This window comes from Stigmatopora nigra, chromosome 3 (genome assembly GCF_051989575.1).
Source record: "Stigmatopora nigra isolate UIUO_SnigA chromosome 3, RoL_Snig_1.1, whole genome shotgun sequence".
NCBI classification, from domain to species: Eukaryota; Metazoa; Chordata; class Actinopteri; order Syngnathiformes; family Syngnathidae; genus Stigmatopora; species Stigmatopora nigra.
Window position 1 is genome coordinate 15,525,571 of NC_135510.1, and position 14,916 is coordinate 15,540,486.

A 14,916-nucleotide genomic window follows, 5' to 3' on the forward strand; every position below is an offset into this window, starting at 1 on the left:
AGAAAGCCTGGGGAGAAGATGTACAGAGAGAAGACCCCCTTGGGATATAACCCTTGATCCCAGAACTGTGACACGCTAACCACCACCAGGCCGCCTCTGCATGTAGCAATTCAACAGTCAACAAAGTCAGATGTTGTCACGCTTTGACAAAATCTGACTTTGTTCCTTGAGCAAATAATGAAGCTTCATGTTTTTTTTTTTCCTCTTACTAAAGAAGTTAAGAAAATGCTTCCGGCTTTGCAATCTTCATACTTGGATTCAAATTTAGTTGTGACATGTTTGCCTAGTGATTCAGTTATTACCACTCTGTTGTGAAAATACACTTTGATCTTTGCAAGAAAAACACAACAGTGCTTAAAAAGTGGTCCTGAGACAGAGAAGTGATCGTCGCTGTAGAACAGTGGGTGCGTGTCTGAGTAAAACTGTGCAAAACTAAAAATGCTGGTGGTGCAATTGGAATGTTAAAGAAGCTGGAGTCTTAACTAACAGCTTCTCCTCTGTTCGAACCATTTATCTTCTCAACCTGTTTGTGCAAATGTTGTTTACTGTTGTCAGCTCCTCTATTCTCACCTCTAACATGAACACCCTGCCAAAGATTAAATGCGGGCTGTAATCTTAACTCTCTCCCTGTTCGGATAGATTTATCCACCCCTCTACTGGCCTCGTTAGTGTGAGCTGGAGGCTCCCTTTGACTGTGAGCTAGAGGCCGGGGACAGCCATTACTGGTCTCATATAAATGAAAGTAGCGGAAAATAAAAGACAGAATAAAACAAAACACTGACCGACATTGGACATGCTATAACAAAAGTAGGAGAGTTTTCAAAATATTCATTTTTATACTTTGTAGAAAAGATTCTCAGGGCATGATTTTTGGAAATACAGTCTGGGCCACATCAAATGCGCCACAAAGACCGCTTATTCAGAAAAAAGTACAGCTAATCCATTGCTCAGATCAAAACAGCAAAAAAAAAAAAATACTTCATGTTTTGTATGTACTAAAAGCGCAACTTTTCTGTCAGGTAGAAGGCCACAAATTATCGTTTTCAACTTTATTCTTTTATATTTGTTGTGGGCTCAGGAAAAGTGACATTGGAATGGGAAAAATTGTGTGCAGTTATCCGGGTGTTCAAGAGTGCCTTGCACATTTGAGGAAAATGATGAAAACTCATCAAAGGAAATCGTCTTTGGATCGAAATGTCACCTAACATGACATCATTTTAAGTGGTGAAGTGGTGTGTTTACATGATGTGTATGTTTGAATACTCAGTTTCCATACATTTGCCTCGCCCATCCACCCTAATGGAAAATGTCTTTGCATAAACTTCCATAAATGATTTTCTAACCTTTTTTTCCGTTTTGCGCAGATTTTTTACAACATTAGTATGTTTTTATGTTTTTATCATTTATAAAGGGTTTCGGGTAGTATTTTGGGACCTTCGAACGGTTGGGATGAATTTCCGTGAAATGTGGCACTACACCAAAGTTTCAAAATCATTTCAGGATTGAATGAATTTCGTTAGTAGCTGAACCACTGTCGTGTATATAGTTGTCATGGATGAACATTTCTGGTAAATATTCAGTAAACTTTGCTTGAAATTTCCTTAGGGCTGAAAAAATTACTGATTTTTAGTGCCGCTACTGAAAGTAGTGCCTCTGCTTACTAATATTTTGTAAAACTATTGTATCAGAACAGTATTTTATAGTCAAATTTACCTAATTTTGAAGTCATTCCTAAGACCCTGATTATTGCAAGACATGCATTTTTATTTTCTCTTTGATATTTAGGCTAATTGGGACCCGATGAGTGTAAAAATAAATAATTATCTTTTTACATGATGTTGTTTCTGAGAAAAATGATGTGCCAGGCCATTGTAGTCCAAAAATGAACATTGTAGGCATATGACAACCAAAAATGCGATGTCCACACGTGGACGTCAAGTCCTAGGAAGTTAATGAGGAATGTTTGTGTTTAGACATAAGACACCACTGAAGGATTTTGGATACAGAGCTGCCATAGATTGCCATGAGTCCAAGGAGAGGAGCAATAGGTGGCTGACATGCCACACCCCCACGGAGCAGACGCCAATATGCTGTTGTCCCGCTGTTTCCATGGCAACATCGCCGAGGTGCTGCGGAGTGATGGTACGAAGTGGGGGAGGGTTTAGCAAGGAGAAGCAGGTGGTGGGTGGAGGAAAATGGCAGTAGAGTTGGAGGGGGATGTTGGTAGTGTGGTGGTGGTGGTGGTGGTGGTGGTGGTGTGGGACTTATGTATAAAGAGCAGGAACACAAGGAAACCAAAAGCTATCGTCTGTTCACTGTCAATCTGAGTAATAAAGCAGTGTTGAGTTGTTTCATGCTTCATTCACTGTGCATAGGCTTCATGTTTATCCACATCCTCACAACACTTTACACAAATATTGTAATGCATTTGAACATACACATTTTGCTCACTATTCTCCTCATCAGCAGAAAAAGGTTACTTCAAGGTTGCAGCTAAAATGGCTTCAGCTGCTAGAAAGCCCACTGCGCACACCATGTTTGTCTTTCATTAGAGAACAATTAGACATCACATAGCTGTTATTTTGGGTTTTCAAAAGAAAATGACAAGAGAGTGCAATGTTTCTGCTGTGGACTATTGGAAAAATAAGTCAATAAAGGACAATATTTTCAAGAAGTGGACAACAGTCTTAAACACCCATTCACAAATGCTAGAGGTCTTTTAGACAATCAAATAGTACAAGGATTTCTTCCTTTATTGGCAATTTTGTTTACATACAAGTCCTCACTTTAATAGTTGTGTATTTACATAGTTTTCAAAGAGAATTGTGTGTATTTTTTTTAGGAAAATACAATATTAGGAGCAAAGAAAGCCAAATAGCAAAAGGGAAAAAAGGCACTGATGTATGAAATTCAATTTCACCTGATCTTCACCTTTTCTTTTGCTTCTTTATTCCTGTTTGAATCTTCCAGCTCTTTTGTGTTGGACGCTAACGTTGTGGAAAAAACATTACAATATTTGTCATTGATTTTTATTAGTGTGTGATATACACCCATTTCAATAAGTATTGGAACACCTTGCTACATTGAAAGTTCCTTCACTTAGAAATCATGGCAGTGTCTAAAATTTTTAAAAATCCATAAATCGCAATATAAGATTTCTTCAAACAATTTGTTCGTGTGATACAGCTGCAAAAAAAGCATTTTGACACCTGAGAAAATCTATATTTATATTTGGTAAAGTAGCCTTTGTTTACAAATACAGAATTCAAACACACTGTAGGGGGGATTTTGGCCCACTCCTCCAGCTAGACACTCTAGATCAGTCAGGTTTCTAGGCTTTCACTGAGAAACAGCCAGTTTCAGATCCCACCTTCATTTCTAAGTGGGAGAACTTACAATATAGCAGGGTCTTCAAATACTTATTGAACTGACTGTAAGCAACAGCACCAATTTTCAACTGGATTTCTTTGTTGTTTACGTTGACTCCTCCCAATTAAGATGCTGAATCGCTCAACTGTTCAACTGCAGCCTGCAGCTGTTATGGCATCCAATACATAAATTGAGAAAAGACTTATCATGAGAATTCAAGAACTTCATTCGTTATTTTCTTTAGCCTCGATAACTGATAAGCCTGCAGCCTTCTCTAGGGTTTCTAACGTCCTCTCTACAGTCCACAACTTACTTCTGATACAAAAGAGCTTGGGAGAATTTCACCCCACAATCATTCAAAAAATGTCCGCCTCTAGGCATGTGTTTGATTTTCTTCGTTATGATATTGCAACGTAAATCCACATTTGTATCTTATGGAGTCTTTGAAGAACTGCCTTTCACATGAAAGCCATTTATACAAAAAGATTACTACTATTGCTTTAGAAGACGGTTGCATTTTAATTTTGAAAAACATTCTCATGGCTGTAAGTTTTCACTTTGTCACTCTTTTTTTGGTGTTTTGCATCTTGCTTCAATGATAAAGTAAGCTGTTGTTTTGAAAAACTAACTTTCCAACCTTGCTTCTTTCACATTGCTGTAAGTTTCAAAATCTTGAAGCCTTGGCATTGTTGCGGGATCATGAGTTTGGACATTTGTAATAGTTTTGTGTTGCCTGGGGCGTGGAGAATAAGAGTGTAGTTAAAAGTGTTTTGCCTTTTTGTGCAATTAATCCTAATCAACATGGAAAACCACCAGCCTCAGGATACACCAACGACCATTAGTATGAGGAATATTTATCACAGCAGGAAGCCTCTCCAACATTTGTAATCATCAAAAAGAACACTGCAGGAGGGGGTAAGGGGGGTCCAAAACCATCATAATATACAACATACATCAAAAGTGTCCTCGACGGCGATGAGGCAGAACCAACAGAAGGCAAGAGCTGAGATAGACTTAGCATAGTAGCTACAAAGTGCAACTATACACGTCAACATTGAAAAGCTGTGCGCAATTGTATAGTGTCTCCCAGGCTGATGTTAAGCCTAGAAGGTTCCACTAGAATAAACGATTTAAAAAATCCCAGCCTGATTTGATTCCATTTATATCTTCGTAATAGGGTATGTTGTCTAAATGCGGTGACGTCAAATGCGTGTGTCTGAACCATACATGCTACCTGTTTGTTCCTGTCAATGCAGCAACTGATAGAAAATCATTCCAGATCCTGGCAAATAGCCAGTATGTGGTAACCAAGGCAACAACACTGCTTCATCCATCTTGGCAGTTGTGTCTTGCCTGCTTTCAAAAGCCTCTCTCACTGTAATGGCTCCTTGTATTGGCACTATGCAAACGAACAACCATGAATCAAATTGGCTCAGGCTTTGCTATAATAAGTAATAAATATGCTTGTATATGGATTGGCAATAGCATTTTTTTGCTCATGTCAAGATTTCTTTCGAAACAATTTGGAAGTTAATTTTCTCTTTGGCACGTAGGCTAATAACAAAATTCAGGAGATTGGAATCTAAGAAGGTGTCCGATTTGGTGCTGATCCAAATTCAGATTGTTTGGAGCTGGCACACAGTTTCCTCGACATTGAGTACCGGTTTTGCGAGATCTTGCCAAGTAGCTTGTGAGTCATGATTTGCTCCTGCTGTTCTTGGTGTACTAAACGTTCACAATGCAATCACTTTCTGAGCATATGAACTGCAATTGGGTTGAAGCGTTATGCCATTTTACCCATCATATGGTTGCCCTAAATGAAGCCACTAGTCTATCTTAAGATAAATGATCACTCAAGTATTGTGGATCATGTGCTGCTTGGATGAGTGTATTAGAAAACATTTAAATCCTATTTACACTTCTGCCTAACCATTTGGAGTTTTGTGGTTTTCACGTTTGTGGTCTGAATTTACCCTTCTTTCTTCATTGCGGTACTCTTTAATGATATTCATACATTTTCCCAGGCATCATCAGGTGTACTAACTAATGTACAAGAGCTGTAATTCATCACATTGCCTTTACAAAGACACGGTTTAACTTTTATGTCATAAGAAGTAGCTATATCATCAGTAATGTGTTTATTATTATTATTACTATTTTTATCATTATAGACAAACACATGTACTGTGTTTTTACTTCATTTCAATGGGAAATATTCGTTCGAGTTATGAGAAAACCGACATGCGAGCAGTCCCGGAACGAATTAAGCTCGTATGTAGCGGTACCACTGTATGTGTAAATGTCAGTATTCTATTTTGAATCTCAATCTTTAATATCAATTCTCTACATGAGCATTATACTCCTGTCAAATCAAAACATTCATCAATGTAGTAAAAAATGACATCCTTATTTTACTGTAAATCATAAATTATAAAAAGGGGTAAAAGCGTTCACTTTGTTTTCATTTGATTCACTTGAAATGGAAGAAAACAAAACAAAAAAAATACTATACTTTCCTGCACGTTCCCTGTTGAATAAATTAAAATTATCCGTCTTGTTTTTGTACTTTTTACACATGCTTAATTGCCAGCCAATTTTGCTGCCTAAGGTGCAGATACAAGACTGAAATGTTGTCCCCAGGATCACATTCTTCTCCTCGGGGACCTTTTGAATGCATTGATGTGCCCCAGCCCAGTCAATATACATAAAACATGGTCCTCCTATCTATAGCCAAGTACACTAGCTAGTTATTAATGTAGATTGGTGGCTGATTTGCCAATCCCACCTTGCAAAATTCATTTTAAGATCCTTTTAATTCATTATGGTCTTAACGGTACTCCTTGGAGACTAAAAGCTTTTCTGTGGTCCAAGCTCAAATCCATTTGTAGATCTTACTGATTCTTAATTTCACTGCAAATTTGCATGGCTGTTATTTTGTCTTCTTCCCCTTCTATCCTTTTCAATGATCACAATCCCACTAATGAAATGGCAGACTCTAAATGATATGTATACAGACCAGCTTTAGAAATCATGCTAATCTTATTCCCAGTGAGAGAAGGTTCTTCATACAAATGTTTTTAACACATCATTCCTTCTTTAAACAGAAAACAATCCGAAACTCAGACTGTATTCCCCTGTGTACTTCCTGGGTCTTCATTACATATTCACTGGCCCTTAACTGTTACTTTACAGTAGATAAAGCCGAAGATTAGTTTTGCAGTTTTTAAGGTTCCGTGCAAGTATGCATTTGATACGTTGAATTTGACATTTTTTCAGGACATTTTGGCATGGAGATTATTTGTTTTTGCTTAGCCATATCACAGAACTAGGAAATGACTCAGTTAATATAATGTGGAATAAGGGGACAAAATAATAATTACTTCAAGATGCATTTTAATCCATGATCACAGTTTGTGGTTTTAATTTGGACATTTGCAGTGATGAAGATGTTGACATCTATTTGAGACACAAAGCCATTCCAGCACAGTTTTAGTATGCATATGTGTGAATGACTTGCAAGCATCATTTGCATATTATTTACAGTCCTTGTGTGACTCAATATGAGTACAAAAAAATAGATTCAATGCGTCAATATACTGTCACTGACATGGTGCAAGAGAATTGGAAGCAAAATAAATTGAGTGAGATGTGAGGAAAAAGTAATAGACGCAAATGGCAGATGAAGATGGATGGGAAATTGGTTTCACTTCTCTGAAATAATAAACATTTTGATGGTAGGGAGTATATATAACAGATGTGCTGTAAATTACAGGAATAGGATTCTCAAATATTGTAGCGTGCACTCTGTCAATCAAATTAAATTTATACTCATTGGTGACTGAATACAGTGAGTGATCCAGGTGAGACTCCCACATTAAATGAGGCAATATAAAAAGAGTCAACTTGCGATTGAATAGATGTCAAGCGCATTATGAATATAGGGTACAAATATTATAAGGCAATGCATACCCAGAGTGTGGACTATGAGCATGATCGTTGTTGATTTGGCTGGCCAAATAATATCAAGGCTAAATCGAAGGCAGCTGGACAAAACTAGATGTTTAAACAATATGAAAAGAAAGGACAACAATAGAACTCAGTCATAAAATGACAAATACAAACTACCAAGTGTATCAATGACCTGTATCTAAGTCCATCTCGTCAAATAGGCTGTATTTTTTGTTTTTTCTCATATGATATTTAATGTGAAGAGTTTCCCTCAGCTGGTTGAGTGGATGTTCAATGTCCTGACAAAAAAAATCTAAAACAATAGCAACTGAGCTGCCACTGAGACATCAAGCAAAAGGGAATATAGTAGTTTTTGTATTTCATGGATCAAGAGACATTGTCAATCAATTTAATTCAAGTAATTCTTTAAATATTTGATTTTGGTTTCATGTTTCTTGTTAAATGATTGTTTCAATGATTGTCAAATGTAATTTTATATGTATATTTCCATATATGTGCTGTGAAAACTGTGAAACCATAACACCGAAACAGGTGTACCTTGATAGTACACATCACTACACATCTGTTTTCATGTCTTTTCCTTTTTACCTGTTTCGATTTGCTCTTTCAACATTATTTGTGTACTCTTTTGTCCAGGTTCTTCTTTCTGGGCTTATCGGTGTGGTGTCATGGAAGAGGCCACTTTCATTGGTGGTGAGTACGTATTATCTAACGCCTCCATGCTGCACTGTTAATCATGCCCAGGCTGATTCACAAGAGGGAGTCTTATATTGCAAGGTTGAAAATAAGTACAAGTGAAAAGTATTCATTGTAAATTGCTGTAGCAAAAGTAAAAAAAAACAGGGACCCTAAAAGTCCTTTTGAAAGGTGTATTTTAATCAAACTGCTGGTGACGTCAGCAAACACCCCTGAGGACAAAACCAAACTGGTCAAAAGCATAGAAGGCTTTACTAATGGTACTAATGCTGCACCAGAAGATGCAAAACTCCAATTAGCAACACGGATGGGAATGCAGGCAGAGTTTCGGAAATAGTGAGGAAGACTTTAAAAGACCAATGAGAAAATGACGGGCCTTAATCAAAGTGATGGAAAGTCTGTAGCTTCAAGGAGGAAAGGATGTGCTCATCCAAGACATGTCTCCTCATCTGTGAATTTGAGTCATGTAATGGCTTGAGTTTAGGTTACTCCTTCTATGACAAGCTCATAAATTATCGTATATGAAAAATAAAATGGCAGCAGCAAAACTTATTCTGAAGTCTGCAAAAATATGTTGACCTTAACATTCATTATACTAGTATATTTGTTGTTGTTGTTATATGTATAATGACAATAAAATCATTCAATTCAATTCAAATTGGTACAAGCAGAGTTAATTACCCATCAAAGCACCCTCAAAACAACTAAAAAGTTTATCAAGCTGATCGGTTTTAGACTGGCCAAGTCAATCACCAGACTTGAACCCAGTAGAGTACTAGTGGGAAACTCAAGATCTTTCATGATATCAAACCTACATATTTTGTCAAAAATACATAAATTGATACATTGGCTTTGCTGCCCCACTATTTTTTTTATATAAAGGTCTTGATTTGACCCCAGCCACCCTCCCCCCAAAAAGTGGAAACCATAGAAATACCTATGTGTAGCCAAGCCCAGTATATTTTCATCCTTTACTTTAGATTTCTTTGACACCAATCAAACTTAACAAGGTCATAAATAATTGTCCAGTGGAATGTATTTGTAATGCCATAAAAGCCTTTTCTCCATCAGCCGATCTTGCACTGCGGCAGAAAAAACGACTCAATTAGCTGAGAACTTTTGATTCAAAATCATTTTCATTCTTTAAGTGAATGTCACATTTCCACACACTCATACTTTGACTTAAATAGATGTCTATTTGTAGCTAAATGCAATACAAGTCTTTTTTGTTAGTAAAAAAATCTGAATACAAGTGCAGTATGGCTTCTCTCATCCGTTTTTCTTGCTCTCTTAATGCCATAAATAATCTCATTTTTGCGGCTTTAGCACATTATCTTCAAGCCCTTCATCTCTGTATCTCTTGGTTTCACTTTCTCTTTATCTCTCACCCTCTCTCACAGGAACGTTTTCTCTCTCTCTCTCCCTGCAGATTGCCTGTCTTGCTTCCTTTAGTTTTATCACCAAGCTGAGATCCTGTCTCACATTTCTGTCTCCCTTCCCCCACCATTTCTTTGTCTTTGTGCAATGTTAGACTGGAGAAGAGATTTCAATCATAGCAGCTCTCCAGGATCAGAGGGGGAAAAAATCCCATCATTTAGGTAGTCAAGTAGAAAATTGCCATCAATATACTGCTATGTATTGCAGCTAAATCCTTTGTCTGGTCATTTCTTAAAAAGCATGACCAATTTCCCATAACAGTCTGTGCGTCATTGTAAGAAGCGGTGTCAAACCTGTCCTTCCAAGTGTCTATCAAGTCGAGATGCATTAAATGAATGTGTCTGAAGGAAGGTCTTGCTCCAATTCAACTCAAGACTGTGGGCTGGTTGACATGCTCTGCAAAACTTTTCCAGACGTACATATTGTTTAGACAGAGACAGCACTTTGGGAACCTGAAAACACTGAAAATTCAAATTTCCACCCAGAGTGGAAATCTTGAAGACTCCCTGTCGTCCGATGGATTCTAAGCCGTTGAGATCAGGAAAATTAGTTGAGGTTGCATCTGTCTCCAGGGTTGCCAGATCAGAAAGACTGCCTCTTGTACAGTCAACGCAAACTCAATCAAAACCAGGCCAAATTAAAACATTCTTAGAATAAGATTTTGTCATAGTTGCTCAAATTTTATTAACTCGCTCAATGCTTGGCTCTCCTGTCCCGAGTCTAACCCAAAAAAACTCAATTAGGTGGGAACTGGAACAAGAACTGAACGGCTACACGCACTAATTAACTTTTTCCGTGCTGCCACCTGCACAATGGCACGTATACTACACTACACAAGAGAACGTTTCATGTACTTTTGCGTCATTCGGTTCACACCAATCTATTCACACAAAAAGTAACAACAACAACAACAAAAACACTTTCGTGTGTGTGTTTTTTTAGACCTGTTCCATCTTATACGTGGCATTATTTTGTGTTCATGTACTTGTGTTTTCCCGTCATATTTTTGGAGGACCAGTCTGCTGCATATGGCACATGCATTTAACAGGCCTGTTTTGTGTGTACACAGCATTATGAACAGCTCTCGGACCCATTAACCCTTTTCCCTGGAGGTTTTGTTTTCGTTTGGTTGTTTCATAGGTGATATACTATGCACAGAAAGTTGTGCACCCTTATTTCAGGCCTTGTTTTGTGCATACCATATGGTAAATGAGGCCCAAATCATGAAGTTCATGTGGGTGTGAGCATCATTTCAGTCTAACTTTTATCTGGAGTTTATAACACAAACAATGTAGGACATTGTTACTTTTATCTGCTTTTATTGAGTCCTGCTTACGTAGACGCTCAGCCAGTGGCTATCCATCCAATAAAGAGTAAGTGAATTGTAGTCATGGCTGCGCTTGACTTCCTCCAGACTACGTTATTCAAATGACAAAATGTATCTGAAAGCCATTTAAATGACAAAATAATTGTTGGGGTTACTATATCTCTGCAGGGTAAGTCTGTTGGATTCCTAGCTCCCCTCACAGGATATGAGATACAAGTCAATGTTTCTGTCATTGCATTTTTTTTTAAATACCAAAAAATATTTATGTATGCTGTAATGTGCTTGCTCTTGGCTTCTTGACATGTTGCTATTTAATGCATCAATTGACCTGCAAATGATGGACTAAACTTGACACAGGACAAATTAAGAAACAAAGCATTCACTAAGCCATCCTCAGCTCTTTCTGCGTCCACATTTTTGTGTGTAAACTATAAGCACTTTCATTTAATAAGTCTTATTTCATTTTCTGGCCACCCACAGTGTGTCAGTGGCTAATATGTAGAACAGGGGTGTCCATTACGTAGATCGCTATCTACTGCTAGATCACCAAGGTACTATTGATAGATTGCACGACAATAACATTTTGATCCCTCCCCTCTATCGATTTCCTTGTGAATTTGGCATATCATTACATAATTGCTGAGCTTCTTCAGTGGCCTGTAAAAAAAAAAATCGTGGAAGGTTAAGTGCTTGAAAAGTAGTTCTCGGAGCAAAAAAGTTTGAACACCCCTGCAGTAAGTCATGTGTGATACCGTTCCACAATTGTGGTATTTTAGAAGTGCAATCAGTGGATTTCAGTCAGGTTCTCATTTCAGCACAACCCTCATTGATTAAAGTGTCTGTGGAACAAAAAGCTGCACCCACAGTGTTCCTCCAGGACCGATTTGCCCACCCCTGAATTCTAACCCTAACAACAAAGTAGCTCGCGGGATGTTGGCTCATTGAGAAGTAGATCTTGGAGCAAAGAAAGTGGGAGTGCCCCTGGTGTAGAATATAGGACAATGACATTTCACAGTTATTTTCTTTTTGTGGCCCAAGATTTAGCACTTAACAAAAACACCAACTGCACAGAACAAAAGTTTTCCCCTAAATGTTTGCAGTGAATTAGCCATCCGATTATAGAAGGGGTAACAATGAAATCCCTAAGGACACATGATGTGCAAAGCAGCTATGACTCAAAGTATGACGATTTTGCCGTCTACAAACACGTTGAGAAGACACGTGATTGAAGATGGCTAGAACACTCTTCTTTTCCTAGAAAATATATTTCATATTCTTATCCTCATTGACCTTTATTTCTAGATATTTGACCACCATACGTAGTGCAATTGAATTAATACATTGTAAATTTAGTTAGAATTGTTTACTAGTTGTCTTTTGATTGCATTTTCTAACAAAGTGATCACTAACAGTGAGTACCTCGTGGTATGATTTGGTTTACATGCTTTCTTATAAAGCATTTAAAGTGTTACTAGACCATTTTAGGATGGTTTTGGCATCTTAGTCTGCCAATGACTCACATTAGCCTAGTGCGTTTGCCATCCCACACTGCAGCTGATCCATACTCAGCTAAAAGTGGACCATTGTTTTAGGCTCTAGCCGCATGATGTTGATGACTGATTCTTTTTTTTTTTCTCATGGTAAAACCTCCTAAACCAAGAGGCACTACCTTACATAAACAAAAAGATGATCTCCCTTCCAATGTAATGTTGATATTGCAAAGGATTTGTGGGTCAGCAGATAAAACATTTTTTAAAGGATAATGTGTGTTGTTTGGCAAAAATAATGCTGCTAGTATTTGCTTTGAGCATCCTGATTAGAGAAAGTAGTGTCCTTTGTGTCTTACTATTTGTTCCCACAGGCCCAATTTTTTATTTAGGTTTAGAATATACTGTTGCTAAGGTGACTTATTAATTGGTGGTTTATTGTCTAGCTTAGTGAAGAAACAAAATGGCATTTCCAGTACAGGTGCTGTGACCAATGTGGCTGTGAATATTTGTGGGAAATAACAGTGAATTCAAATCTAGCAGTCATACTCAATAGTACAAGCATGGCTGTTTTTTTTTTATGGTGTCCTTAAACAGCGCAAGTGTGCCTTCTCGTTTGGTTCCGATCTTGTCTGTTGACTGACGTGGTATTGAGACAAATGTTTCCGGGAAATTGAGGCTCTCCAGACACGTTTCAGCACTTTGTATTCTTTTATTAACTGAATGAGCACTCTGCGGTCACTTGTCATAAAGCAGGGTTTGCACAGTTACTATAGCAGACATATTTCACAGTCGAATGAATTAACATTAAGACAGCCAACAAGCTTGCCTGCTCACTACCCTTCTTGTGGTTGTGTGTGTCAGGATTATAGTAGACAGTATGCCAAACCTTTAAGGCCATCTTTTCAGGCCTGCATCCTTTAACAAGTCTGCATACTGCAGATTATATACAGGCTTGCTGGTATCAGGGCAACCATATCAGGTCATTGTAGTCATGATGGCTTTGTGATCAAGTCTTTGATTGAATTTATTAAGTTACATTTTTCCATTTGTTCCACAAGGAAAGGGACATTCACATTTTAATTAATTGGCAGCAGCCAGAAGAACAATTGTTAAGATCTGGGGTCTTCATTCTCTTCCATATAGGGCCACCATGGGTGAAATATGTCATTTCAACCAAACACAACAGCACCTTTTCACTATTCTGGCATTTTACAAGTGAAATCAGTTGATTGCAGTCACGTACCATGAAAAACCTAATTGGTTAAACTGTCTGTGCTGGGTCGGTTGGAACAAAAAAAAAAAAACAGGACCCATACCGCCCCTTGACGACTGGTTTAGAGTGTGCAAACGAGTATAAAGTAAGCCATGGCATGAGGGGTTGGAGTTATCAGCTTTCTGCAAAAGACACGAGAAGCTTATCTGACACAGATACAATGTAAAAAAAAAAAAGTTCTTAACTTAAGTGGTGGCCCATCAGGCCTTGCAAGCCCCTCTTGATAAAGAGGTAGAGCGAGATATAGATGGATATTTGTTTGTATAGAAGAAATTAATTGCTGGGTGAAGCTAGAATACACAAGTTGGTAACTACACACCGTTGAGTTATGTTGATAAGACATTGACATTGCAGTGGTAGTGAAAAGCACTGCTTCCATAAGGGTTTACAGTTGAATGTTTTTTTTTATGACTATGACATTCAATTGCAGTTTCTTCTTTTTTAATCTAGCTGGCATGAAATGTAGTGATGTCCCAGAATTCAGTATGATTCTTAACTGACCATCTTTGAAAGTTTATAACTCATCATTTCTATTTGGCTCTCCTCAGGATACCAAGAGCACTTGTTAAGCATTTCTGTCTAAAAGTTTACTGTATATTACTTTGCCTTATTAAAACAGTCTAATTGATGCGTGCAAAAATTGGGTTGAATTGGATTGGATACCTTTATTCATCCCGTGTTGGGAAATTTCATTGTGACAGTAGCAAGAAAAGGCATAGTTATAAGTTAGACAGTACTATAAATGCTATTAATTGAAATGCCTTGCTTTTACTTCCATCTTTGTAATTGGATTGATTGAAAATTTGAATTCAAGCTTTAGTACATTATAAAGAGGAAATTTATAATCCAATTTCTTGTTCTTATCACACTGGTAGAATGTCATCTCATACCGTACTTTCTCATCTTGGCTCGTCAAATAATCACCACTATTTTTCTGAAGGTACTTGAATACTGAAATGGCAGTGAATGGCACAATTGTGAGAATTTATATTGAAGGGGATGAATCCCACTGTATCCCCTCTGGAATGTCCATTTCACATGACACACACCGAATCATCAGCGATTCCATAATGTTATCTATCACGTGCACATGTGGTTTCAAATGGCACAAAATGAGAGGTAAGGATTTGGACTAAGGGGTGGGAGGTGTTTTAGTAAAACCTAGGGCACCAGAGTGCCAGAGTAATGCTAAGTGAATACTAAAACCTTCTGGCTCTAGATAATGCCACATGCAGAATGTCCTCCCCTGAGGCACAAGAGGCAGGAAATGTGGTCCCGTATTAATTAGAATATGAATTAGATTGACCTCCATATATAATGGCTCCAAAAAAGGAAGAGAAGCACTGGCGAAAAAG

At 37.8% G+C, this 14,916-nt stretch overlaps 1 protein-coding gene across 1 annotated transcript in view; it reads left to right on the forward strand.

Moving 5' to 3' along the window:
* Positions 1-14,916, forward strand: part of fam189a1 (family with sequence similarity 189 member A1) — a 50,566-nt gene that overhangs the window by 19,422 nt on the left and 16,228 nt on the right. Inside the window, exon 2 of the mRNA XM_077712931.1 lies at positions 7,975-8,031. Coding sequence (XP_077569057.1) covers positions 7,975-8,031 — 57 coding nt within the window. The remainder of the gene's footprint in view (positions 1-7,974; positions 8,032-14,916) is intronic.